The sequence below is a fragment of the Muscardinus avellanarius genome (assembly GCF_963383645.1).
Source record: "Muscardinus avellanarius genome assembly, chromosome: 8".
Taxonomy (NCBI): domain Eukaryota; kingdom Metazoa; phylum Chordata; class Mammalia; order Rodentia; family Gliridae; genus Muscardinus; species Muscardinus avellanarius.
In genome coordinates, this window is record NC_137794.1 from 39,515,184 (window position 1) to 39,543,074 (window position 27,891).

The 27,891-nt window shown below is 38.6% G+C and overlaps 1 protein-coding gene across 1 annotated transcript; it reads right to left on the bottom strand.

Annotated features, from left to right (window-relative positions):
• Positions 1–27,824, bottom strand: TBX18 (T-box transcription factor 18; the record flags this gene model as incomplete). Its single annotated transcript, XM_080699741.1, has 8 exons — positions 1–725; positions 2,346–2,440; positions 9,044–9,108; positions 12,702–12,869; positions 21,221–21,392; positions 24,354–24,455; positions 26,378–26,564; positions 27,557–27,824. The coding sequence occupies 8 exons, from the start codon at positions 27,822–27,824 to the stop codon at positions 1–3; spliced, it is 1,782 nt and encodes a 593-aa protein (XP_080555867.1).
• Positions 27,825–27,891: the final 67 nt, after the last annotated feature.

A 27,891-nucleotide genomic window follows, 5' to 3' on the forward strand; every position in this document is an offset into this window, starting at 1 on the left:
TCAGACCATATGTGCAGACACTTGAGATGATGACAGAGCTAAGCTGCCTAGGGTCCTAGAGTCAAAGAAACTCTGTTGACCCCCACTGCTAAGCAGGTGCATTCCTTCCACGGGGGGCAACATCTGTCGATCAGTCATGGTTCCACTTGGTGAGGACCCCAAGAAACTTCCTTGGGAAGAAACGATTTTCTCAGGACTGGCAGCCAGTTTGGGGGATGTGGAGAAGTTATATCCATACAAGGTACAGGGACTGTGTAACCTGAAAGTGTTATAGGAAGCCTGATGGGTCTGGTTAGCAGCAAAGGTGTTGCTGGAGGGTGACGGCATGATGTACTGGAGCTGAGGGGACATTCCCGAAATCTGCATGGACAAGCTGGTCTGTGGGCAGCTGAAGGTGTCCCCATCAGTGCCACTCATGGACATGTTCACGGAGGTGCTGCTGCTCACACCCACGTACGAGGGAGTCCTGGGTGGGGCGAACGTCTCGCTGGTCTGGTTGGTGAGCCTGTTGTAGGTCTCGGCCAAAGATGTGCTGTATCGGTTGAGGGTGAGGCCTGAGCGGGCACAGGCAGAATAGTCGGCTGGTGCCAGACTGCACAGCTGACTGGTGTTGGGCCCCAGATGGAAGGCAGGAGAGGAACAAGAGGAGCCAGACAAAAGGTGAGGGTGGGTGGCTGGAACACCATTCCCAGTGCCTTGAAGTAATGTGGAGGAACTTGCATTGCCTACAAAAGAAGTTAAAATGTAAAGAGAGATTCCCCAGCCATCTTTTCCTTTTAATTTGGTAAATACAAGGTAGACGTGGCTTGTTACAAAGGGGTGGCAGCTACAAAGATGAAAAGGAGTTTATAATCTCACTGAATTAAGACTAAAATAATTTAAACAGAACTTCCCTCAAAATTTTAAGGCAAATTATCTCTTGCAGGAATGAGAAATTTTTGTAGAACAGAAAGTAATTTGATACTACTGTATAAAATCACACTTTCTCCTTCAATTAGCTTGGCAAAGTGTGCTCTGGATTAATATATTCTCATTCTCTCTCTCTCTCTCTCTCTCTCTCTCTCTCTCTCTCACACACACACACACACACACACACACACACACACACACACACACCAAAAAAAGTACCTCAAAGAAAAGAGCTGGACTAGTCCATATCCCACCTCAACCATATCTATGGCTTCTCACTAAAAACATCTTTGCATCACTGACTACACCATGCATATCTTGGCCATGACCTAGTCCTTCAGAAAACATCATTTCCAACCAGAAAACAAGCTGGTGAATCATATGCTAACCCAAGAGCAAATACAACAAATAAACAGTTCTATGAAACAGAGAGGATGGTGAATCCTGTGTCCAATCACTAACAGTGATGGTGGCTGACTACCCCTCTCTTAATATGCAGACAAACTGATGTTTGCAAACTTAATGAAACTTAAAGGGAGAAGAGAATTCCAAAGGTCTGGACAGGTTGTAAAACTTTCATAGTTCTTATAAGACAGTGGCAGTGTTATTGATAGCTTCTCAAAATAATCTAAAGCCCAATACAACCACCGATAATAATCTAAAACCCAGCATGTGAAACTCTCACTGAAAGCTGACAGGATCCTGGAAATAAGCCTGCCTACCACAATGTGCTTGAGTCCTATCTAATGAATAGACGGAAGAGAAGGTCCTTCTTTGAGGAAACACAAGCCTTGGGCTTGTGGGAAATAATCATGCCTGACCTTCCCATCATAAAGCCTGCCTAAAAAGGGTGGGGGGAGCCAGGCATGGTGGCACACACTTGTAATCCCCATGCTTGGGAGGCTGACAGGAGGATCGCACAGGTTCAAAGCCAGCCTCAGCTATTTAGTGAGGCTCTCAGCAACTTGGTGAGACCTTGTTTCCAAATAAAATATAAAATAGGTCTGGGAGTATATTCTGAAGGTAGAATCCCCTGGGTTCCATCTCTAGCACCACAATAAAAAAGGGGGTTGGGGGAGAAAAGAAGCTGGCAAGAAAGGGTGGATTGGAAATAGCATCAATAATTTCTCATGAAATGTACCTGGCTTTAAAGCCTGCAAGTCTACCTCTAATATTAATATAAGATTTAACAGTGAGGTAAATGTCCTGAGCTATTTAGACAGCTTAAAACATGCAAGATTTAACCTAAGACAAAAACAACCATTTTTTCTACCCATCTCCATAATACCATATGGAAAAGATATGGATCCCAGGGTAAGAGAATGTTGTTGATGAGGTTGCCATTATAGGTGAAAATAATTACTTGTGCATAGTTTAGTGTTGGAACTTCTAGGCAGAACTGTCTGCATCGATGACCCAGGAGATTTGTGAGTTACCTTGCTTGGGAATTCCAGGGATATCTTCAAAGGTGAGAGTCCGTAGAGACGGTCTCCAGAATGCATACGATTCCACCAGGGCTTCCAAACCCATTCTAAACAGAAGGGTCAGGCAGGGGTGGACAAATGGAGTCTAGTTAGGAGCAGTTGGAGCTTTCACCATTAATGAGCATCTCAGAAAACAACACCAGCACTGACAGGACCTCCCACACCTGCTAGTTAGAGGTTGACAGCAGCAGAGAAGAAATGCTTCCGAGAGGAAAGCACAAAGGGAATGGAAACCACCCAGGATGCCTGGTCACATTCTCAGGGGCCAAGGTCCACTTGAAGGTTGAAAAGCCGCCTCTGTGGGCTAGGGAGCTGAGATGAAGCGAGTCCGCCCTGGCTGCTGTGTGCCCAAGGCTCTGCTGTGATCTGGAACGCCCCTTTCCCCATTACAGGGTCTCTCCCCTAGCAAGGAGGTGCTGCCACAGAAGCATGCTCCTGTAAACTTTCTTTTCTAAGACGTATTTCTGTCTATCATCAGTGCTTTAGTGGCCAACTCAGGGGAACACTCAAAGAATACCAACTTCCACCCATGAACACAATCTGCAACAGGAGCCAGGCTGGTTCTTCTTCCAGAAACAGGAGGGCCAGGAGAGGGCAGCACTGAATTCTCCCCTCACCTCTCACCCATGCCCCCTTGGCCCCAGCATGCAGGAGAGCAGGAAGGTGATCTCAGAGTGCTATCAGGTATGTGGAGTTAGTAGTGACATCATAGATTACTTTAAAGCCTTAACATGTCAACTTACTGGTTGAATACTAAAAAGAGACAGAGTAAGTTGGTTATGGATAATTTACATGGCATATATGCAATTTAAAACAAAAGCAACTACTCTGAGAGCATGTATAAATCGCCTTCAACCATAAATGATTCAGAGCCTTCCCCTCCTCCTACCAGGTAACTAAATCCTCTAAATTCTGAGACTGAGGCCCTTCATTCAGCTAGCCATTCTCAGGACAGCCTAAAATCTCATGTGTCATTCCTCAACCATCTCAGCCCTGAACAATTTGTTAGTCAAGATAACTGTGCTTTTCATGAAACCAATACCCTGTTTTCTGGAATGTCAAATACTAGACACCTCTTGTGATTGCCAGATACATTTAATAACTTTAACTTAGGTGCTACCTCCTCTTGGTTCCCTGTACCCCAAAAATCACATGCACTACAAACTAAGAAAGTGTCACATCACTTTTACAATATGATGAAAGCTCTCCAACAGCAGAAGCAATTTGTGCAACTATCTCACTTGTCCTTCTGTGCCAATTTTTACACACAGAATTTGCTTTCTTAGTATGTGCAAACATAGTCCCCATTAACTCACTGATTTCTGTCTTAACTCCATGTGAAGCATGCCTGCACCACCTCAGTGACAGGACAGCTATGCATGGGTACACGGTGGCTGGTGTGCACGCACAGATTTGCATGCACGAACACATCCTGAGTCTACACAGGGACCTGACTCATCTTCTCCGTCCCAGGCTCAGGGGAGTGCTGCTCTGGGAGCACTTCAAAGAGATGGAAAGCAGGACACGGAGGATGCCTGCACCTGTTTTAACTGCATTACCTGGGAGGGAAGAACAGAATCTTGCTTTGGATGTAGTCCACGTGCCACACAGAGGATTATTTAGTCAGAAGGACACTAGATTGTGATCAGAAGTGAACTGTGACGGCAAGTCACTAAAACTAACTGCATGGCCTCCAGTGAATCTCATAACCTCTGTGGATATCACTTCCCTACAAAGTGAGGATAAGCCCACAAAAGCTCTGAACCCTATTCTAGCTCTACAGTTGTTTTATTCTAAGTGATTCTTTTCAAAATCAGATATCATCTCTGTGACCAAATTATAAGTCAATGCCAATATCAAACCACTGAGTAATATTTTCTGTACATTAGAGTGTGGCTTTCTGGGCACTTTGGTAGGCCAAGAAAGTTTCAAAACCCCATGTTCCTTGTTTTTAATACTGGACTAATGGGTGATGCTTAACTGGTTACACGATATTTCCTACATAACAATATTAAATTTTTATGACTCTAGGAATAAGATTTTCTTAATGCAAAAGAATGGAGCCAGGCGTGGTGGTGCACACTTATAATCTCAGCATTTGGGAGGCTGAGACAGGAGGATCACAGTTCACGGACAGCCTCAGCTACTTAGTGAGGCCCTTTGCAACTCAGTGAGACCCTGTTTCAAAATAAAGAATAAAAAATAGGGCTGGAGGTGTAGTTCAAAGGCAGAATGCCCCTGAGTTCCATCCCCAGTACCACAAAAAAGAAAAACTTAAAAAGTGCAAAAGAATGGTTTATTTACAGCCGCATTTTAAAAACTACTTTTCTTTTATTTCCACGTGGATGAATCTTGCTAAGGGTAGTTTTAAATATTAAAGATACCAAAGCAGTTAAGGAGCAATCTAGACGGGAACTTACTAAGGTAGTTAACCAGCACCCACTGGATTTAGAAACATTAACTACAGAGACGTGTGTTACTGCGTTATTTGCTTTAACAGTGTAAACTTTATTATGCTTCAAATCTATAAACCAAATTCTTGGGAGAAATTATTGAGCATCTCAAATACACAACTCTAAGCTTTAGAGAGATGCTTTGAAGGTGACACATCTACAAGTAATCTGATTTGGAGCTATTGATTTTTTTTTCCTGAGGGCTGCTGTTTCACACTCCAAGTTCCAGAAAGGATTTCAGATATTTTGCAGGAAACAGTTATAAAATATTTATTAGCTGAATCTGGAGTTTTGTTAAAAAGCCTTCATTTTCTCCAGTAATGGAGACTTTTCCCATCTAGTTAAAGAAAAGATGAAAGGCACCTCCTGCAGGAGAGTTGCCAAGGCGATAATTTATACAAGGCGCCTTTGAACAACTTCCACATTTTATCACTGCCCTAATTTATGCTATCAAATGGCCAAGTTTATTTAGTAAAATGGGTATGTTTTTCCTGAAGTATTTAAAGAGAAGAAATTTTTGTACCTTCCTGAGTAGTAAAAAATTTTATAAGGGCTAACTGAAGAATGAAACTATTCTCAGCACATAAATTTGCTCTCACATAGCAAATGTCTTGCAGGAGAGCTTTTAAGGGCTGAAGCTACTGATTCCTATAAAACGGGCTATGGAGCCATAAAGAGCCAGGAAAGGATAATTTTTAATTAAAGAAAATTGTTTTATAAAGTTTAAATAATCACAATCCCATGTTTACTTCTTATCTTGCTGATTTGTTTATTTTATGTATGAGGAAAAATAAAAATTGAACTGGTTTTTAAAAATAATAACGATTCAACAGAAATAGAGATAATAAAGTGAACTTCATCTCATGGACACTTTTGTACTAATAAATGAAAAAATATTGTATTCCTCACTGAACCGTCTACTGAATCTTACATATAACTTAGGTTTCTTTTAAGAAAACAATATATAAGTCACAAATGTTTAAAGCTGACCAAATTCTCTCATTTCCATATTTGTATCTTCTTCATTTATTAGTAAAAAATGTTAATATAATAATTTTTAAACTAGGAACATTGATTTATAGACATTAACATTCAAGAGTGACCAGTAAAAGCTGATCTATGATTAGCATGAGAAATAATTTCATGAGAAAGAAAATCCGTGACTTTATTTCACTAGTAAGAAAGCTATGTATAGATACAAGATAGTTCACCTACAATAAGATTTTTTTTAAATAGTCGGAGCAAAATAAAATTTTAAATTTTGACAAATTTAAATATTGTTCAAATATAATAGTTTTCTGTATATCCATTAAAACATTAAAAGTGTTATTATAAATCAGAGAAGAAATAGTACCATTAAATGCCATGCCTATACAAATCTCTATCAAAATTAGCATTTTGACCTCACCATACCAAGCAGCAGTTTAGTAGTTTATTTTCACCAGTGCTACTGGTTCTTAACTGACTAAATTTAAAGAATCAAATGACATCTCATCATTCTGGCACATCTAGAATTCTTCACAAAAACTTGTGCGATAAATCTACTATCTCACTGTGTGGGGGGGCCTAGGAATGGAACCCAGGGACATTCTACCTCTGAACTACACCCCCAGCCTGATTTTTTATTCTCTTTTTAAAACAGGGTCTCACTAAGTTGCAGAGGGCCTAAGTGGCTGAGGCCAGCCTTGAACCTGAGATCCTCCTGTCTCGGCCTCTCAAGTACTGGGATTACAAGCATGTGCCACCACACCTGGCCTCTCGCTTCTTCTTGTAGAGGATTAATTAATTCTTGTTAACTATGTAAAATATACTTTAAGAATTTTTAAAACCCGGCCTCCTAAGTGAACTGACATGGTACAAGCAGTGAGATATGCGGCATCAAGAGCGGTCAAGCCTTTGCTGGTATAAAGAGCTTATACACAGCTCCTGGCATGAACTCTTGAGACATTCGCATCGTTCTCCCGGGGCTCCAGTGAGTTTTAACAATTCCTTTCTGCTTAAAAAGATAAATAAACGGAACCAGTGCAAGACTCTTAATTGCATAAATACTAACCTGATATAACTAAAGTCACAAGAAAATTCCATCAAAGCATGTGTCAAGAGAGAAATCATTCCAAAGCTTCCTTTTAGCCACCTAAGTGATTATCTTGGGTTACTAAATTATGGTTCAATTTGCATTCGATTTTCAGAAATTCCTCTGAATAGTAAAGAGATAATAAAACAAAAGAAATTTATTTTTCTCCATGTTGAAACAGATATCTAAGATGTAAAATAATTTCAACACAGCGGATAACTTATGTGTCTAAGAAATACCTAAAACCCTTGCTACAGAGGAAAGAATTTGAAAAGAAAGTCCTCCTATTGGTCGGTCTGTTGACCCACTTGCACTGAGCTGAAGGTCACTCTACCCTTGCACTGCAGTCGTATTTTAGTCTTTACACAGCATGGTGTTTAAATGACACCACTACATAAGAAAACGCCAAGAAGCTACAAGCAAGCAATTGAGTGTTTTCTGAGAACTGATCTTTGCCACATATCTTGTCCAACTAATCAGCTGAACAAAGAAAAAAATACTAAAAATCAAGACTGTTACCAGATTTTTTTTTTTTTTTTTTTTTTTTTTGGCAGTACTTGGGATGGAACCCAGGGTTATTCTACCTCCGAGCTACACTTCCAGCCCGATTTTTTTTCTTTATTTTGAAACAGGTCTCACTGAGTTGGAAAGGGCCTCGCTAAGCAGCTGAGGCTGGCTGCAAACTGTGACCCTCCTGTCAGATTGTTTTTTCTCTAAAATTTTATATTTTTTATTGGTGTATTGTAGTCATACATCTTATTGGTATACAAGATGTTAGAGATATGCATGCACATGTCACCCATGTGATATGTGATTTCCTAGTTGAGGATTTTGATTTCCTATATATACACCCAATTAATACTTCGTTTTCAAGGACTATTAGAGTAATTTTGAAGCGGGGTGTGGTGGAGAACGCTTGACTGGAAGATTGCGGTTTACAGCCAGCCTCGGCTACTTAGTGAGGCTCTTTGCAACTCAGTGAAACCCTGTTTCAAAATAAAGAATAAAAAGAGGAGTGGGGGTATAGCTTGGAGGTAGAATGTCCCTGAGTCCCATCCCTAGTACTAAAAAAAATAAAAAACACAACAAAATAATTTTGAGAGTAAATTGCTCAAACACTTTTTTTTTTTTAATTTACTAGGGATGGAACCCAGGGGCATTCTACCTCTGAGCTACACCCCGAGATCTATTTTTAGTCTTTATTTTGAAACAGGGTCTCACTGAGTTGCAAAAGACCTCATTAAGTAGAGGCTGAGGCTGGCCGCAAACCGTGATCCTCCTGTCTAAAACCTCCCAAATGCTGGGATTATAAGCATGCACCACCACGCCCAGTTCAAATACTTCTTTTTAAAAATAATGTTCTTTTAAAAACATGTAATTAAAAGCCTTGTCCTGAAAAGGTATTTGGAGAACATTAGTCTATTACTACCTTCTATCACAACTATTTTAGAAAATACTTCACTAAACTGCATTGAAATACAATCATATCAATGAATTTTAAATCTCTCGGTACACAAACTAGATGATCTGCTTTTTGATAAAATAGAGTGAAATTCATTATTGTAGCTTTCCCACTTAGTACAAATACTGTAAACATAACACAGGAAAAAAAAACAAACAAGTGTGTGACTGTCAGTAGAGCCAAGATAAATTTGGAAACTAAAGACATCAGCTCTCTTGGCAATAGGAAGTAGTTTTATATTCCAGTTGGAAATCTCAGTGAACAAGAACCCAATCTTACCAGATGGAATTAATGCATCACTAAGGATATTCTGAACCAATAGCAGAGGCAGAGAGAACATTTATTTGCAATACTGAAGCTGTGGGCTTGTAAGGGCAGACTCCTTCAAGGCCCCTTGAGAAACAACAGGCAATGTACGCTCTGAGACCCTCCATCTTTACCCCAGAACCATTCATGAACATTTCCCTTTGGGCAGGCCACGTCATTCCACTCCAAAAACAGTTACCTCCAAGGCCAAACTGTATTAAACAATTTAAATTCTCCTCCGATACGATTTCAATAACATATTAGTAAATTTAACCATTTAGTTTGAAATGAAAAATTCACAATAAAATATCAACTATGTTTTGTCACATCCAGAATGTTTTTCACTAGGATTTACCTGTTTCTCCCAGAGTCTCGGAAGCCTTTGGCAAATGGATTCCTGTCGATCTTCAGGCGAGTAATCTGCAAAGTAGGAAAGAAGTAGAAAAAAATCGTATATAACATCAAGTAAAGTTTCTAAAAAACAAATAATGTAGAACTGCAAATGAATAAAAAGTAACTGAGAGAGGATTGTATTGTGTTACTTTTTATATTCCCCACATATTTTAATATCCTAGAAGCTAAAAGAAATTTTGGAAATCCTCTAGAATACCCCAATGCTGTGAAAAAGATACTTCCTCACTTTTTCAGTCTCCATAAACAGATAACAGTTTCTTTTGCTTTTAATAATCCTGGAGAAGGACATCCTGAATAATCTGTTGATAATTTGCCCTATGTTTGACAATTCTCTAGGAACTGAAGTTACTCCCTTTAATTCAACAATGTGGTTTAATTCTCTTATAATCAGGGTGATGGGGAATTAAGTAATACTCAACAATCTCCATTTATGGGGCCATTCATATGCTTGAACTCACTTGTTGTTAAGCTCCAACAAAGTGTTTTCTGAATTAGGTAATACCCTCTAATTTTCTTACTCTTTATCTTCTTTTTTTCCTTTTATGTTTGTGGCTCTCACCTGAAACTTTTATTTTTTTGTCTTTTATTTGTGGAGCCCTAACTTTATCACAGCACTACAGTGAATATTTAACCAGAGGTAACCACTACTTGAAAGTTATATGGTATTAAATCTTATTCATGTAATAGTAATAAATGACATTTTAATTTTACATAGAATTCCAATTTGTTGACTCATAACCAACTTCTTGCCCAGTAAGAAAAGATTTGGGAGGCGGAGAAATTTACAAATGTTCTAATCATCTCCATTAAAACTTTTTATTTTATTTATACCATCCTGAACTTGACATTAAACAAGTAACATCCCATCTGTTTCTTACCAGATCTCTACCTAACCTAAAAAATTTACAGGCTGTTTTCTCAGAGGTCTACCACGCTTTGCTTTCTAAAGTCTTTGACTTCATGAATTCTACAAAGTTAATGAACATAGTTCTGACTGCATCGTCGTGGCTGAGGAGGAAATTTGCTACAGCACAGGAAGGCATCGCTGCAGTTCTCTATAGTGTCTGTGCGTCTTCTTACCCATCCTCCAGTCATCCATGCAACACTCAAGATACGTGTGCTCCACATGAGACCGTTTTTGTATGTGGACAAAACTGTTATAAAGGCTATAAGAGCTGGGTGTGGTGGTGCACACTTGTAATCCCAGCATTTGGGAGGCTGAGACCAGAGAACTGCGGTTCATGGACAGCCTCAGCTACTTAGTGAGGCCCTCTGTAACTTAGTGAGACACAATTTAAAAATAAAGAATAAAAAATAGGGCCAGGGGGTGTAGCTTGGAGGTTGAAAGCCCCTGGATTCCATCCCCAGACCCACACACAAAAAAAGGCTATAATGAAAAGATTTGCTAATCAATTCACCATGTTTGCCATTTTATCATTAAAGAAAAGTTATTCTTAGATCATTATAGTTCAATTCTCTATTCATTTCAGTAATGTCTAAGTAATATTAAATAATTTAAATATTATTATTATTTTTTTTTTTTTGCAGGTCTGGGGATGGAACCCAGAGGCATTTGACCTCCAAGCTACACCCCTGCCCTGTTTTAAGAGTATAGATTTATATAGTGTTGCCTATCTAAAAAGATATGTATCATAATTAAATAAAAAGATATGTATCATAATGTATCATAATTACAATTTTCATTTTTATTACTAACATCGCCACATCTATTGAAGCAGCACAGACTGTGTATGCTGTTCTGTTTTATGCATACTACTCAGTTAATTATAATAGTAATTCATGCTTGGATATTATCTCAATTTTATGTTTTCTTTTAAAGTGAGGCTTTAAAAGTAACATTCCTAAGGTCATACAGTTACTAGCCAGCAGGAATGGGATAGGACACCATGCTGCAGAGCCCATGCTGTGAATAACGAGGTAAATCTGCTTACCAATTTTCCATCAGTTCTCCAAAATAGCAGGGAAATTAAAAATGAATATGATTGCTTTTTACCATTGTCAGTCTCCCTTCTAATTGCTCCATTCTTTTATTGTTTGTTTGTTTGTTTGTTTGATTGTTTGTTTATTTATTTATTTATTTATTTATTTATTTTTGTGGTTCTGGGGATAGAACCCAGGGGCATTCTACCTCTGAGATACACCCCCAGCCCTATTTTGTATTATTTTGAAACAGGGTCTCACTGAGTTGCAAAGGGCCTCACTGAGTAGCTGAGGCTGTCCTGGAACCATGATCCTCCTGTCTCAGCCTGCTGAATGCTGGGATTACACGCATGCACCACCACATCCAGCTGCTCCATTCTTTTAAACAATTAGTCAGTATTTACTAATTTCTTTTAAACAATTAGTCAGTATTTACTAATTGGCATTAGTCATTAACATGTACAAAGAGCCCACCACGGTAGACTTACTGTACCAAAAAGGGTAGGAGAAAATACACACAGAGCACATGTAATTTGTGTGTGAGAGAAAGAGACAGAGGCAGACACAATGGTTTGGGCTTGTTAAAGGCATTATTAAAAGCCTCTGCTATTTTAATTATGTACTAATTTTGGCCCCCCCAAAATTATTTTCTTCCCAAATATATTTTAAGAATATCATCCTAGTTATCTCTAGACCTTCAAAAACATTTCATGTGCCTTCCTAACAGTCCATATGAAAAAGTGGAAATGTGGGTGAGAAACAGGCAAGCTTCAGTGGTGGGGCTGGTGCCTCCACAGGTCAAGAGTGTTGGGATTCTCAGCCCTAAAAGAAAACATTTCGAGGGATCTACATCTCCTAAGAAGCTTTATTTAAAACAGCACATACACAACAGAGAGCGCAGACTACGTTCAGTATACTACGTTTAGAGTAGTATACATTTAGTAGACTTTAAATTTTTATCTAAAATATCTAAAAAGGTAAAGAGAGGTATAGTCCTAAAACAATTTGGCAGACCATAAAATTGTAAAAGTCTGCTAACAACCACATTAGCCTATATAATATAGCTACTTCCTACAAATATTGGCTGGAATTATATAGACTATTTTTTCTCAATTCAATTCTATATTTACTTGACTCGTGTAAACACAACTTTAAAGAGATACATGTTTATTCATATAGAAAATCAATATTTCACTTCTTAAATTATTTCTAAATTTATGAAAGTATTAACCCACAATTGCTGATCTTTTGGACTATAATGTATATAATATATTAAAGTACAGCACACTTAAAGTAGAGTTTAAAAGATAAAGCTCTTTTGTAAATATACAAAAATTACCAAACATGACAAATGCTTCTGAAATATTTTCATGGGATATAGTTTTAAAACCACATCCCATGTTCTATAATAAAATTTCTTGTAATATTTTACATATCTATACCCTTTATCTGAAGAAGTCCTTCCTACAGTAGCCAGATTTGAGGAGTCGTAGATAAATAATTATTATTTTTATACACAAGATATTCATAGACAGTTTGGATACCATATGTGGGAGTTATTTTATAATAACTCATGATATCTTATACAGCAATAAGCATAGCTAATCTTCCTATTTACACCTAAAAAATATGATACGAATATGAACTTAGAACAATACCTGCTGATTCTGGTAGGCAGTAACAGTTGTGAAGACAGTTTCTGGAAAGGAGAATGCTTTTACTCCCTCCCCAGAAGGCACAGGCTTGATGGGAGAAAGATCATCTCCACAGTCTTTACGGATGACATGCACTCGTGGCTGGTATTTGTGCATAGAATGAAGAATGATCTATAGCAAGGGAAAAAAATCCAAATGTAATCAAGAACCTCTGCCCAGTCTTGACACTATGAATAAATAATTTAATGTAAAATAAATCTTTGCTGGAAATAAACACTTTCAAGGATAGAGAAGTGCCAATGTAATAAAATACACCAAAACTAAAGAAGACTAGTAAATTGTTGTAAAGTATATGTAAAATAACCAAAAATCATTATTTTAGTGATACCCTAAGTACAGCCATGGAGATAACATCAAATTTTATTGCTTACAATAATACAAGAATAAATTAATTAGAATTTTATTTATAAGAAGGTAAACAGAACCAGAGTCTAAACCAAAAAAAAAAAAAAAACCAAACTAAAATGAGATGGAAATAACTAAATTGCATCAACCCATCCTCTAAAAATAAGCATTTGTACACAAGGTTATCTTCAGAGAAAACTTTTCCTTTATTAGTAACTGCATGTGTCCATTCAAGAGCAAAGGAAATTTTAAGGATACTCTGGCATCTGCTCTGTGTGTGGCTCACAAAGTTTCTGGACTACCAGACTGTCTAGAGAACCCAACATCTGTGCCTCCAGCACAAGAATGCTTCTTCAAAACTCAGGCTCAGGAAAAAATGGCAACGCTGCCCCTGTCACACTGCAGGGGCAACTGTCAACTACCATCCACTAAATTATTCCACTCTGAATTTATCCTAAAAAAAAACTTTTCATGTGCAAAGATGTACATCACACAATCTATAACAGAAAAAAAAAACTAAATTACTTACATGCCCAATATAGATTGGCTAGGCAAATGAAAATCTACACCACAGGATATGGTATTAGTCAACTGTTATAAATAGTGTTCAGAAAAAATTTAAACACGTAATATTTCTTTCTAACCTTAAAATGACAAAAATACTACTCAAGTTAGTAATAAAATTATCACAACTACAATAAAATAGAGTAAAAAGGACCCTGACAAAGAGATAAACAGTGAACCTATGGGCAATGATGATGGGAGTGAACTTTTTCTATTTCCTTATATTTTATGCTTTGAAGTCTGGGGTGGGGAACGGGTGAAGAAACAGTCTCATCCAGTGTGTTTTTATATTTGCTGCTGATATTCATATTTTCTTTATTCAGGTATTCATAAATGAGTTTAGTTAACAAACTTACATCTTTCCTAGGCTGTAAGGTTTAAATTTAGGTTTCTGGATATTAAAAATCCAGAGAGGAAGCATTAAAATCACAAGAAAACACAGTGGCTCACCTGCCTCATGCTTTTCAGGATGTGGGGAGTTTAATAAAACAAATTCAGGATCTTTGGCCTGCACAAACACAAAGAGTTTTATACCTAGAAGGTATACCTGGTGTCACAAAAGGATGTCTTTGTCTTCTGATAGTAATCAATACCCAGAGGTGTTTATTAATTTTGTTTGTTTTTTTGTTGTCTGTTTTTATTCCCAATTTTTTTTTCTGTTAGAGGAAATAACTGGATAGCAGATCTGATCATCTTGCTGATTAGACATGATTTTGGGGGCATCATGAATACATGAGGGAAAGACAAGAGTGGCCAACAGCATCACTGGGGTGCACCCCTGGGAAAAACTCTAGGCCTAAGAAAAGGGCAAAATTTCAGTGACCCATTAGAGGCTCATATAATCAACTTAGAATTGCAACCAGAACTTTTTCAAATAAATAAAATTATAAAATAAAGTAGGAATTTGTTTCCCACTTGTAGTAAGGATAGGGCACTATAAAACACTTTCCACTAGCTGTGTGCAGTAGGTAATTAATATCATAAAAAGTAGGTCTTGCTATGAGTCAAGTAAAAAGTTTGAAAAACACATTAAATTCTGATGATGCTAACAATCAGCGTATCCTGAAGACATTTTCAATGATGTTACCCTTTCTCATTTCCTAAGTATATTATTCCTAGCAGATTATGTCCACTCATCTTCATTTTAAAAGATGCAATCTAAATCTAAGTTTATGTCCTTGGAAGCCCAATATCTCAGCAGGATTGAAAGTGACTGTATAGTCAGTAGTTCTCTTAAAGAACTATGCTGGGAAAGGAGAGTGAGTTGAGGTCAGCTCCCTGTCCTGGAATTAGGGGTGTGGCTTTTTCCTGTCTGTGATGAAAGCTTCTAAGGGACATTACACTTGATATTTTTCAGTCTGAAAACTCTGACATTAATACCCCAGCTTATAGATGAAGAAGTTAAAGTCTTCCCCTCGACTTCCACACCACCCCCCACAACTTGTTTTTGTACCATAATGTCTTAGGTGGGTTTGTCATGAATTCACATGGTATAGGCAGGAATCATCACTGAGCTAGGCTCACCAAAGGAGCCACAGGGATGGATTTCAGCCTATAAAGGCTATTGATTCAGCCCCAACCAGTGTATCAGTCACTGCCTGAAAGTCTATAATAAAACTACCCTAGCCGGGTGTGGTGGCACAGGCTTGTAATCCCGACGCCTGGGAGGCTGAGACAGGAGGATCACACAGGTTCACAGCCAGCATCAGCTACTTAGTGAGGTTCTCAGCAACTTAATGAGACCTCATTTCCAAATAAAGTATAAAATAGGTCTGGGAGTATAGTCCAGAGGTAGAAAAGCCTTTGGGTTCCACTCCAGTAACACACACACACACACGCGCACACACACACACACACACTACCCTGACCCTTTCCCAAAATTATTTATTATGTTTTACCTTAACATATACTTTTAAATATGAACATAAAATACAACAAATGACCAATTTTATAATCGTAACTATTATTGTTCATTCTGCTTTCCCTTCCTTTCTTTCTTAACTAACCTCTCTCTTTAGAAAACTCATATATAGGCCTGGAGTGGTGGCACAAGCTTGTAATCCCAGCATTCGGGAGGCTGAAACAGGAGGACCACAGTTCGCAGATAGCCTCAGCTAATACTTAGTGAGACCCTTCGCAACTCAGTGTGACTGTTTCAAAATAAAGAATAAAAAATAGGGCTAGGGGTGTAACTTGGAGGTAGAATGCCCCTGGGTTCCATCCCAAGTACTGCAAAAAAAAAAAAAAAAAAAAAAAAAAAAAAGAAAGAAAGAAAGAAATCATATATACTTGGGTTCTTAGGGAGTATGAGAGTTTGAGGAAAAACTCATTCTCTTCTCCAAACTAAGAAAAAAAAAAAAAAGCTAAGTAGCAAATACCACTGATAAACTCCCAGAGAGAGGGTCTCATTAAGTTACAGAGAGCTTCAATAAGTAATGCCTTACCTATTTCTACAGTCACACAACCTGTATCTATAAATAGAGTGCCTTTCCATATACTGGTTAATACATGTTTTTCTACTTTAAATACTAGATTTGAGTCAAAAGAAATATAATATTTATTTCTGATATGATGAGTTGAAAGTGCCTGAGGTTTGACAGACAGGCAGCTGTGTCTAGTCTTGCAGAATAGCTCAGTAAGGAAACTCCCTGCTGACTGGAAGTTTTCCAGATGACTTAAATTCCCATGTTGGAATAAGTCAAGCAAAAGACCAAGAGGGAACAGATAATAAAAACCTGGCTCCCTGCATTTTTGGTGATACCAAAAATCACTTTAGATGGTAGGGGTCAGAGCTACCAAAGTGACTCATCAGTTCTACAGCAAGGCAGCCTTCATTTTGTCTTATACATAATGCTACATAAAAAGCACTCCTTACAAATAACATACTTTTACATTTAAGTTCACTTGATATGCTCAAAAATGTTGTGATTTCGATACAACCCAGGAGAAAACCAAGCCTCAAAGAATAGAAATGACTTGCCCACAATCGCCAACAAATGTTTTGTACCTCTAAACCACTACAAATTCCTTCCACCAGGGAGAATTTGTCAACCTCCTCTGTAACATCTTGCTTCCCCACCCACCCAATTCTCAAGAAGAATTCTCAAGAAGAAGTCGGAAGACTGTGAGGTTATTTGTAGCCAGGAATCCTCAACAGCTGAGAATAAAGCCCTTCCAGAAGCCCCTGACTATGGCTCCCCAGCACTAGAGATACAAGTCCTGCTAAGGTTTGGACACAATATTATCTACTAAATTTATTCTAATATTTCAAAGAGATGCTCATATTAACCTTTTTCTTCAGATAGCAAGTACAAGTGAATAGAAACACATGCATGAGAAGAGAAACTACCCTACCTAAATTTCTGAACCATCTGTACATGTATGGCCCAACAACCAATCTCGGTTTGTAGAGAAGCCAGAAAAAAGCTTGTTACAGATTCTCCAAGAGTCAGGCAGGGGTTATAAAGTCCTCATAACATTCAAATATGCTGTGGCATGCAGGGACATTTCGACTCTGGATTCTCACCAATATTCCTCTCTGAATAATCCCTGGTATTTGGAGAAACCACAAGGGCGCATAATCTCAGTTTATGTGGTCCTAAGTCTAGTCATAGCCTGTGAGGATCTGATTTCTGCAATCGCTTTCTGCTAAATAAATAAAAGTCCCAGGTCTATACAGAGTTCTCAAGTCACAATGTTGTATGCTTGCACATTTTTAACAAAGTAGAAGTAGAAACTGAAAATACTAAAAATAAGTAGGAAAGCAATTTAGAAAACCACTTCTTAGAGTCTTCAATTTTTTTAGAGGTTATAGCAATTTCTTTAGAATTAAAAAGGGGCTGGGGCGGGCAGAGGGTAAGTCCCTGAGAGGCCTCATAAAAGGGACAATGTGTTAGAAAGTCTCATCACAATAGTGCCACTTTCTTCTTAAACACTGAGTCATCATCAATAACAATTCCTAATCTCTAGTCTAGCTTCATTTGGAGTGATCAGACTAAATAAACACAAGAGACACCTTCTTCAGGAAGCCCTCCTAGTCTCTCCTGGCTGAAACAAAGTGGCATCTGTACCTCTCTGTGCTGGCCTGATGATAATCTTAATGAATGTTCCCTTCCCTCCCGATCTAGGCTCACTGAAGGTAAACCCTGTGACTCTGTATCTTGTAGTACATTTTACTATGTTTTTGAAAATTTTTTAAATAATGAAAATGTTTTTAAATGAGTAATGATAAAGAAACATTTTCCCTTTTAAATTCTCCTCTGGCACCAATTTATGGGTATATACATTTTTACAGTCAATTTCCTTGCTTCCAAATTGCAAAGAAATAACTCCCTCTGTGCTTTTCACACACATTAATTACATCCCTTTATTAAACTACATCTTGCCACAATATTTTTTGTGTATATGGAACTGGGGATTGAACTCAGGGACATTCTACTTGTGAGCTATACTCCCAGCCCTGTTTTTTATTATCTATTTTGAACCAGGGTCTCACTAAGTTGCAGAGGGCTTCACTAAGTAACTGAGGCTGGTGGCGAACCTGCAATCCTCCTGTCTCAATCTCCCACATACTGGGATTACAAGCACGCACCCCCACACCTGACTTCTTGCCACATTCTTCAAAGAAAAATTTCGTAAGTGGATAACACACATCTCTACACGTTACCGGTTTTTGCATATTTTTTATTTTCCTAATAGTGAAATATTTTAATTATTTAAGCTTAAGAACTGAATTTCAATCTGTAATCTATTATTTTATGTTTTAAACAAATGCTACATAATAGTTGATTGTATGTGTCAACTTGGCCACAATATCCAAATATCTGGTCAAACACCAGTCTAGCTGTTGCTATAAAAGTGTTTTTAGAGATTAACACTTAAATCGGCAGGCTTAGAATAAAGCTGATCATTCTCCATAAAGTGAGTGGGACTCATCCTAACAATGAAAGGTCTTAAGAGAAAACAGATTGAGGTTCCCAGAGGAAGAAGAAATTCTGGTAGCAGACTACCTTCAAATTCAAGGTAAAACCTCAACTCATCTTGAGTCTCCAGGCTGCCAGGACGTCCTGTACATCTAGACTTGCCAGCGCCCCCCACAATCATATAAGCCAACTATTTAAATTTCTCCATTGCTGTGTGTGTATGTGTAAATGTATAGATTCACATTTATATGTGTATGTGTACATGTATATAAATACATACTATATATATGTACACATGCATGCATACATAACACACAAACACCCTGTTTTCTGATGAAGACTTTATTTTTTGCTTTGTTTTATTTTGTGTGTATATATGATGTATGGCACTAGAGATTGGACCCAGCAGCATTCTACCTCTGAGTTATAGTCAAGCCCTATTTTATTTTTGAAACAGGGTTTCTCTAAGTTACTGCAAACTGGTATTGAACTTGAGATTCTCTTGTCTCAACCTCCCAAATACTGGGATTACAGGAACACACCACTGTGCCAAGTTTGAGGAAGGCTGTTTTAAATAAAGTCAAATAAAATTACAAAATTAAAATATAGGTAGAAAGCTACTAAATCTATTTAATATTAAATGTTATATATTAGGTATGAAGCCATTAATTTACACTGAAAGAATTAGAACTGTAAAATGAGTTACTAATTTAAATTATTTAAAAGTTTGTACCTCTTATATGACAGCATACAGTTTTGAAACTTTGGGACTCAGTTATCTTTCTTCCCCCCCAATACTAGAGGTTGAATGTCATAGGCATTCTACCTCCAAGCTAGGCCACCAGCCCTATTTCATTGTTTAATTTTAAACAGGGGCCTGCTGACATTCTTGCTACATTGCTGAGGCTGACCTTGAACCTGTGATCTTCCTGTCTCAGCCTCCCAAGTACTGAGATTACAGGCACGGGTCACCATAATTGAGCAGGACACAATTATCTTCAAAAGATATTTTCTCAGACTGCAAAACTCAGAAAAGCATAGTGTACTTTCAGTTTTGAAAACAAGTAACACTAAATGAAATTTAGTTTCAAATATCCTGTGCAGAAAACATACACAAAAAAAGAACTCTCAATAGAGGTGCTGAGCCAGGCGTGGTGGAGCACACTTGTAATCCCTGCACTTGGGAAGCTGAGACAGGAGGATCGCGCAGGTTTGAAGCCAGCCTCAGCTGGCTCTCAGCAACTTAGTGAGACCCTGTTTCCAAATAAAATATAAAATAGGTCTGGGAGTGTAGCCCGGAGGTAGAAGGCCCCTGGGTTCCATCCCCAGTACCACCAAAAAAAAAAAAAAAAGATGTGCTACCAACATTTTAGTCGTCTCCCTTAGTCAGAAAAAGAAACCAATGTTCTGTCACTAAAGTCACTAAAATCAAATGCAAAATAATGGTTACAACATTTGACTATGTTAAATTGTAAAAAATAAGCATAAATTGTAAAAATAAGCATAAATAATAAAAAAGGAAATAAGGAAATGTGCTAAAATATAGAGCATAAAGCTGGATTCAGAAAAAACTATATTGTTTTTCCAATTCTGTTTTAAATAATAAAAGGCAATAAATAATAAACAAAAGCACTGTTCATGTTAAGTTTTACTAGATGTATCCTATGAATCTAGACACTACATTTGTATTACAATGAAACTGGTGCTTAAAGGTTTGAATTTGATAAAGTGCTTAAGACACCGTCTTGTCCAGCAATTTGCAAACCATATCTAGTCATCAAGGTATTATCAGTAAATGGCATTTTGTATTTTTAAAAAAGATTTACTCATAAATATGCTAACTTTATGTTACCGCTTTGAGAAATGAATAAGTGTTCCTGTTATGAACGTGTTCTTCAGAAGACATTTCAGTTCTACTTTAATCAAAACCCTCCCACATAATATTAAACACAGTAGAAATGCTAGCTTTGGACAGAAATAAACATGTATACAGAGCTGCTTACTTATTAAAATAAAGCAGATATCGAGCCTAAAAACAATACTGTATAAAAATTAGTACGGTGTTAAAATGAAAATACTGAAATGGCTAACCTTTAACTTACATATGTCTCAGCAGTTTAAAGAATAAAAGGAATTATTTCTGTATTTTGATACATTAGGTGTCCTTATAAAACAACTGGGAGCGTGCAGATGGGACACAAACAGCAAATGCCTGGGCCAAAACAGAGAAGCACCAGCATTAGCTGAGAAGAGTGGGACTCATAGAGGACACATTAGTCATTATCCCTGTCTAGCCAGCTCCCGAGTAGTATTCTATTGAGTGTTATAACAATTAGCACCTCGTGGGATTTCACACAAATATTTTGGCTAAAAACAAGTTTTTTCCCTGGGTTCTTTCTCTCCAATACAAATACTATTATCTAGTTTTAGCCTATTAAATGATTCATAAGATGCTTCAGCCAAAAACATAGTCTCTCAGGCAAATATAATCTTGACTTTGAAGATTATACACATGCTGATCAATCAAGAAAGGAGTATTATGATCTTAGAAGTGTCCATTTCTTTCAGTCAGGCACAGCATAGGTATCCTGTGCCACCCAGTGATGGGAATTAGAGGGGTCATCGACTCACATGGCCTTGGTCATCCAGTTCATTGTTGGTGAGCTTCAGCTTGTCGAAGCTGATCACCTGTCTCATCCAGGTCTCCCCAGAAGCAGGCGAGTCTGGATGAATGTACACCCGGGGTGGCACAGGGGAGTCAGCATTACCTGCCACCATCCACTTAGAGCTGTGGTAAACATACCTAGAAGGTAAAGACAAGGTTCTCAGGATAGAGACTATTTGTTTCTTGGAATTTCCAAGTTAGTAGAATCAGAACAAAGTGTACCTTTCTTTTCAAAGTCTAAAATAATTTGATTTCTTCTTTCTTCCCCAAATAAGGTTTCAAGTACATTTAAAAAAAAAAAACTTTCTAAATACAGGAAGCCTATTGACAAGTTAAGAGTATATTAAGGATTTAGTGAAAAATACTGGTACCATTACCCCTATAAATGCAAGTATCTTAATTCTAATGAGTCATGCTTACTATTTACATTAGACATTCTATCTGTAGTCTGTTATTTTCCATTTTTCATCTGAATATTCATTTGACATGAAGAAACTATAAAGCTGTCAAGCTCACCTTTAAGTAAATCTCAAAATACTTGAGAGTTACATCTTAAAGTGTTTCACTTCCTTAAAGATCATGTCCCATTTCAAGCTGATGGGAGAGAATATTATATTTTGACAGAAAAATTCTTATCATTTAGAATTATTTTTCTAATGTTATGACATTATAATTTGACAAAAATTTGTGAATAATTATAAAAAATTATAATTTGACAAAAATGACAAAAATTTGTGAATAAAAATGCAGACTTTTATTCATCTATATTTCTGATTCTTGACCTCTATAAGAAAATTTTTTCAAATAGTTTTTAATACCACTAATGAAAATATATATCACACATTGAAAATTCTGGTATGTCTAATTAATATTACTCTTCTAATTAAGGTACCAAACTATCCCATTTTTCTACTTATATATGCCAAGTATATTGATTTGGAAAGAATAACACAGATAAATAATGTTTCAAGTAATAAATAAGATATTAAAATGTAATCCTATATTTAAATATTTAAATTTTCACTTCTTAATGTTAACTTAAAATATACTAATTAAAAAATAGAAACTAGTATAATTGATAAGTGTAAGATGAAAGTTTATACTTAGATGTTTTCCTTTCACTTGTATATTAAATATGGCATACAATTTATAGCAATAAAAATAGTCACAAAAAATTCTACCTGTGTAACATACAAGTTTCATTTTTAAAGAGCATGCAACATTTTCTTAATGCTCTGGTGAAATTCTTTGTTTCAACTAGGGTAACATATTTCATTCTCTTTTAAGCTCAGCATGCCTTCTATGATTACTTTTCTTAGGAAAAATTACATTAGCACAAAATTAAGAGTATTTAAATATCTTCCCTTAATTGGTATGGTTTAATTTTAATAACTAAGTTGCTAACGCTGGACTCTTGTAATGACTAATCTTATTATATTCTAATAAGTTGCAATTTTTTAACTTGATCAAATATCAGTTTAACATCAAAGAATAGGCAAAAGAATAAAGTTCTAGTACTGCTGAAAAAGCTGGAAAAATAGAAATCTTAGCAATAAGAAAACTTGCACTGTAAATATCATTGGATTACTATCAAAATAAAAGGAGTATATTAAAACTTTGTTAAAGTATACATATATTTAATATCCCAAAACTTCACACCTAAGAGAATTAATACTACATGTTATACATTCTTAGTAAAAGTATCAATGCTAAAAACAAATTTCTGCTTAAGAAGCAATATAAGTGAAAACAATTTTGTTTTACAATTTGATCTTTCAAAATTTAGTATTTTAATACTAATATGTGACATTTCCTTGCTTTCTGTGAAGCATTATATAAGAACCAAATAAGTAAAATAAAACATCTAAAATATGTGGAAAAAATCTGGAGAAAGAAATTGGACACAACTTTAGAAGAGAAAGGAATTCCAAGCTCATTAAGAATTACATTTTTCCTTCTAATACAAACCTAAATTATAATATGGGTTTTAAATCAAGTACATTTTAAAGAATGAACTTCGATACCTTTAACCTTCAGTTAAATAACAGATAATTAAAAAAAATCTGAGTGATTTATTTAATTAAAATATGTAATATAATTAATACACAAAACACAAATAATAAAACTTCTTACTGCCCATTTTTATACTTCATATGCCCTTTTACAAATTAGAATCTGTGTACTTTTAACACTGTAAACCTGTTTCACAAAAACAACTCCCTAAATTTTTATACTGATAAAAACCAAATCCATTTAGTTTTTAAAAACTTACTAAAAACTCTATTTATAAAAAGAGACAAAGATGAGGAAAATTTAAAACACCATCCATTTTCTGATCTTCCAAAGGCTCAAACCTTTCTTTTTAAAATGTTAGCATTTTTAACTCTCCAGAAAATTAAAAACATTGTCATTGAAAATTGTAGATATATGTTTTCTTATAAAAGAAAAGGAACAAAGGTTGGTTTGAAATTGAAGAATATGTATCTTTTCAAATTTACTTGATGTCTAGGTAAATATATTCACTTTCAAAATCCAAATGTTATGTTTTAAAGAATAGTTAAGTATCAACCAAAAAAGTAACAATTCATTACCATTTAGAGGTTTCTTAACATCACAATGAATTACTGAACTTTAATTTTCTTACTTATAGAAAACCTAAGATAGTTTTCTCAAAGGGGGGAAGCCTAAAAACATTAGTTATTTTGAATATAACAAGACAGGAGATGTTAAGGTGAAAACCAAAAACTCAGAAAGAAAATATACCTTTCACTTTGGGTATTTATATATTTTACATAACATTTCTTAGAATCCTAACTGAGACTTGAATCAATACAAAAGATACATGTAAATTAGCAATACCAAACTGACCCCCTGAAAAATATTCAATGATTCAGGAGACATTTCTGCATCTATTAAAAACAAACGAAAAATTCAGTTTCCATATTTTCTGCAAGAGAAAGTGCCATCTGGGCTGCTGGAATGGATGGACATCTGGACAGGCTTTGGGGAACAAAGATCACAGTAGCCACAGATGAAAACAGGGAGTAGGTAGTCTACAAAACTCTTGTTTTCTTTTCATCCTGTATCCAATAGCTGTACCTGTATCTTTTGTTGTCCACGGGCACAATATCCATGGCAATGTAGTACTGCTGGTGAGGATCTAATCCTGAGATCTTCACTCTCATTGCTGGAAACATGCGCCTGTTCATACAGGAGGGGAGAGGGAAGATTGGGCGTTTTGTTTATATTTGGGATAAAGAATAGAGAACAAATAAAGCATGAAGACTCTCTAATCTCTATCTTTAATATGGTCAAATTTATGGGATTCACTTTGGGAATGTAATTAAAGTGTCAGAACACAACATATCAAAACTAAACTTTTAAAGTGTAATTTGTTGCACTCTATGCACATGCGTTTCATGTTTACTGAAATGTCAGTAGAGCTAAAAGTAAAAGAATCGTAAGCGATGGCGCTAGAGAAAATGTTTACTTTTTAAGCAAAATCAATAAGCATATTTACCTTAATAATACTAGTGATAAAGCAAAAAGGAGAAATAGAATTTCAAAATTCTCTGAAAGTGATAAAATACATTATAATGTGAAATTTTAAGAGGGTTATTAAAAAAAACCCACAAGGAGCCAATGTGCCATGCTATAACTAAACAATATGTTCTTTATTGAGACAGGACTTCCTGTCTGCAGCATGGTAAAGGTGAAGTGCAAAAGTTGCTCTAAATTTGAAAGGTATAGTAAAACTTCTTTATTGAAAGCAGAAACTAAACACAATATATATTTACCAAATCATTCCACCTCCCCCGACATCCCTCAAAAAATGCTTTCTCTTTTAACCACCTTTACTCAAAACTTTGCTAATTAAAACAAATGAAAACCTCCACTTCTCTTGGCTTCCTAGAGATGTATATCAACGGAGATGCTAAAGTCAATGTATTTATCCTTTAAAAGGGCACGGGCAGTAAAGAATGCAACAGCGGATTACTCATGTAAAAAAATAGAGAAGCTTGTTCTTTAAAAAAAAGAATCTCTCTTCTTTGACTTAGATGTATCTAAGACTCCCCAGTTGATCAAATTTCTGCTAATTGAACCCCATAACAAAAAATTTATTGCTGTTATTTACCAAATATTTTATAAGAATAATGCCATTAAAAACTTCCAGAGAAAGTCCATTATTTCAAACTAAGCATGAGAACAGTTTAATATGCTAGCTGTTTTAGTGTTATTTCAGTGCACCTGTAAGATAAAGAGTAAAGGTCTTTAACTACATCCTTTATAAGACAACTGTTGCTTTGTGTTGTTGAAAACCAAATTTGGATCATTAATAAAGGCTCTGTGAAAATGTAGAAGGTAGCATATGGATCCAATAAAATATGTTTTTGTAATTTCTAGTAAGTTTGGATATTTTTATGCCATCCAGGTTTTTGCCATGTGCACACCCTAAAAGTTGTGTTGCCTATTAATGTTTCTTTTAAGGGTGCGTATTATTCATAGATTTCATTGCATTAAGTGAACTGAAAACTTTAAAATGCAAGTATCTCTGTACCAACCTCACAATAATATCTGATCAACAAGTCTATTTATTTTAGTAACTGATGAATGTGCAAATACTTAAAAAAAAAGCTGTAATGTCTTACAAAAGTGACTTAGTATTATTCTTCAAGCAAATGCAACTTAATGTGTGGGATTATATTTTAAAAATTTTAAGCAGATAACTGTGGGTCCACAAACAGGCAGGACTTAAAAATAAACAGCGCGATTATCCCTACTGCTTTATGTGATTAAAGCACATGTACTCTGGGTGATTACAGTGACTTTTATCCTAGTCCAACATCAAAAATAGGAAAACACATCTTTTTTTTTTTTTTTCCCCATAGTGCCAGGAAATTCTGATAAAGAATCCGGACCTTTCAAATCTGAAAAGGTAAATCATAATTTGCTAAACAATAAACTGTGTTTTAAAAATGAAAGAGGATTTGGGAAGACGCTACCCCTGGTTCCAGGATTGGTCCCGGCGCCGAGGCAGCGCCTGGGCCGACAGGCGCGGCGCCCGCAGCCTCCCGGGACAGGACTCGCGGGAGCTCGGGCCTCGCCGCCCGCCGCGCGCTCACCTGCCCGCCTTGGTGATGATCATCTCGGTGCCGATCTCGTGGAAGCGCTTCCAGAGCTCGGCTCCTTGCAGATCCACCCTGGGCGCCTGCGGCGAGGGCGGCGGGGTCCCGGGCCGGGCCAGCGCGGGGGACGCCTTCGGGGAGCCGCCGGGGGACGCGCCCTGCGGGAGGCCGTCGTCGCCGCTGCCTGCACCGTGAGGGAGAGACGGCGCGGCGGTGAGGGCGGGGGCGGCGCGGCGCCTGCGGGCTCCCCCTCGGTGCCCGCGCCCCGGCCTCCGCGTCGCGGGAGCCGGGCTCCCGCGCGGCCTGAGCATCCTCCGGAGCCGCGCCCGCCCAACTCCGCGGCCAGGCGGGGAGGGCGCCCCAAAGCCCTAGGCGAGGCGGGGAGGGCGCCCCAAAGCCCAAGACGAGGCGGGGAGGGAGCCCCAAAGCCCAAGGCGAGGCGGGCAGGGCGCCCCAAAGCCCAAGGCGAGGCGGGAAGAGCGCCTCAAAGCCCAAGGGGGCGGGCAGGGCGCCCCAAAGCCTAAGGCGAGGCGGGAAGAGGAGCCCCAAAGCCCAAGGCGAGGCGGGCAGGGCGCCCCAAAGCCCAAGACGAGGCGGGGAGGTAGCCCCAAAGCCCAAGGCGAGGCGGGCAGGGCGCCCCAAAGCCCAAGGCGAGGCGGGAAGAGCGCCTCAAAGCCCAAGGGGGCGGGCAGGGCGCCCCAAAGCCTAAGGCGAGGCGGGAAGAGGAGCCCCAAAGCCCAAGGCGAGGCGGGCAGGGCGCCCCAAAGCCTAAGGCGAGGCGGGAAGAGGAGCCCCAAAGCCCAAGGCGAGGCGGGCAGGGCGCCCCAAAGCCCAAGGCGAGGCGGGAAGAGCGCCTCAAAGCCCAAGGGGGCGGGCAGGGCGCCCCAAAGCCCAAGGAGGGGAAGGAGCCCCAAAACACAAGACGAGGCGGGGAGGGAGCCCCAAAGCCCGCGCTGCCGCCCCGCCGGGGAGGGCGGCAGGGCCGGCGCCCTCTTCCTGGCTTCGCGGCCGCCGTCGGGCGTCAGGCCGTCGCTCTGCCCTCCCCTCGCCCCGGGCTTTTAAAAGTTAGCGAGGAAAAAGGAGCACCCATTGGCTGGGACCCCAGGGAGCGCCCCACCCTGCAGGCCTCGCGCGCAGGGGCCGGGCGGGAAGGAGCGGGCGGCGCGGGCGACTCACCCGCGGCCCCGCGGGAGCCGCAGCCGGGCTCCGGGGCGGGCGGCAGCGCGGCGCCCCCGTCCGCCTCGCCGGGGCCCTGCTCGCCCGCGCCGCCGCCCCGCCGGCCGCCCTCGTCGTCCGCGGCCGCCTCCTCCGCGCCCAGCTTGCGCCGTTTCTTCTGAAGCTGCTGCTGCTGCTGCTTCTCGGCGCCGATCAGCGCCTCCACCGAGAAGGCGTGCGCCTTGAGGCTCAGCACGCTGCAGGGCGAGCTCCTCCGCTTCTCGGCCATGCCCGCGCCGGCGCCCGCCCGCCCGGCTCTCGCATGCACCCGCGCGGGCCCCGCCAACCGCGGAACC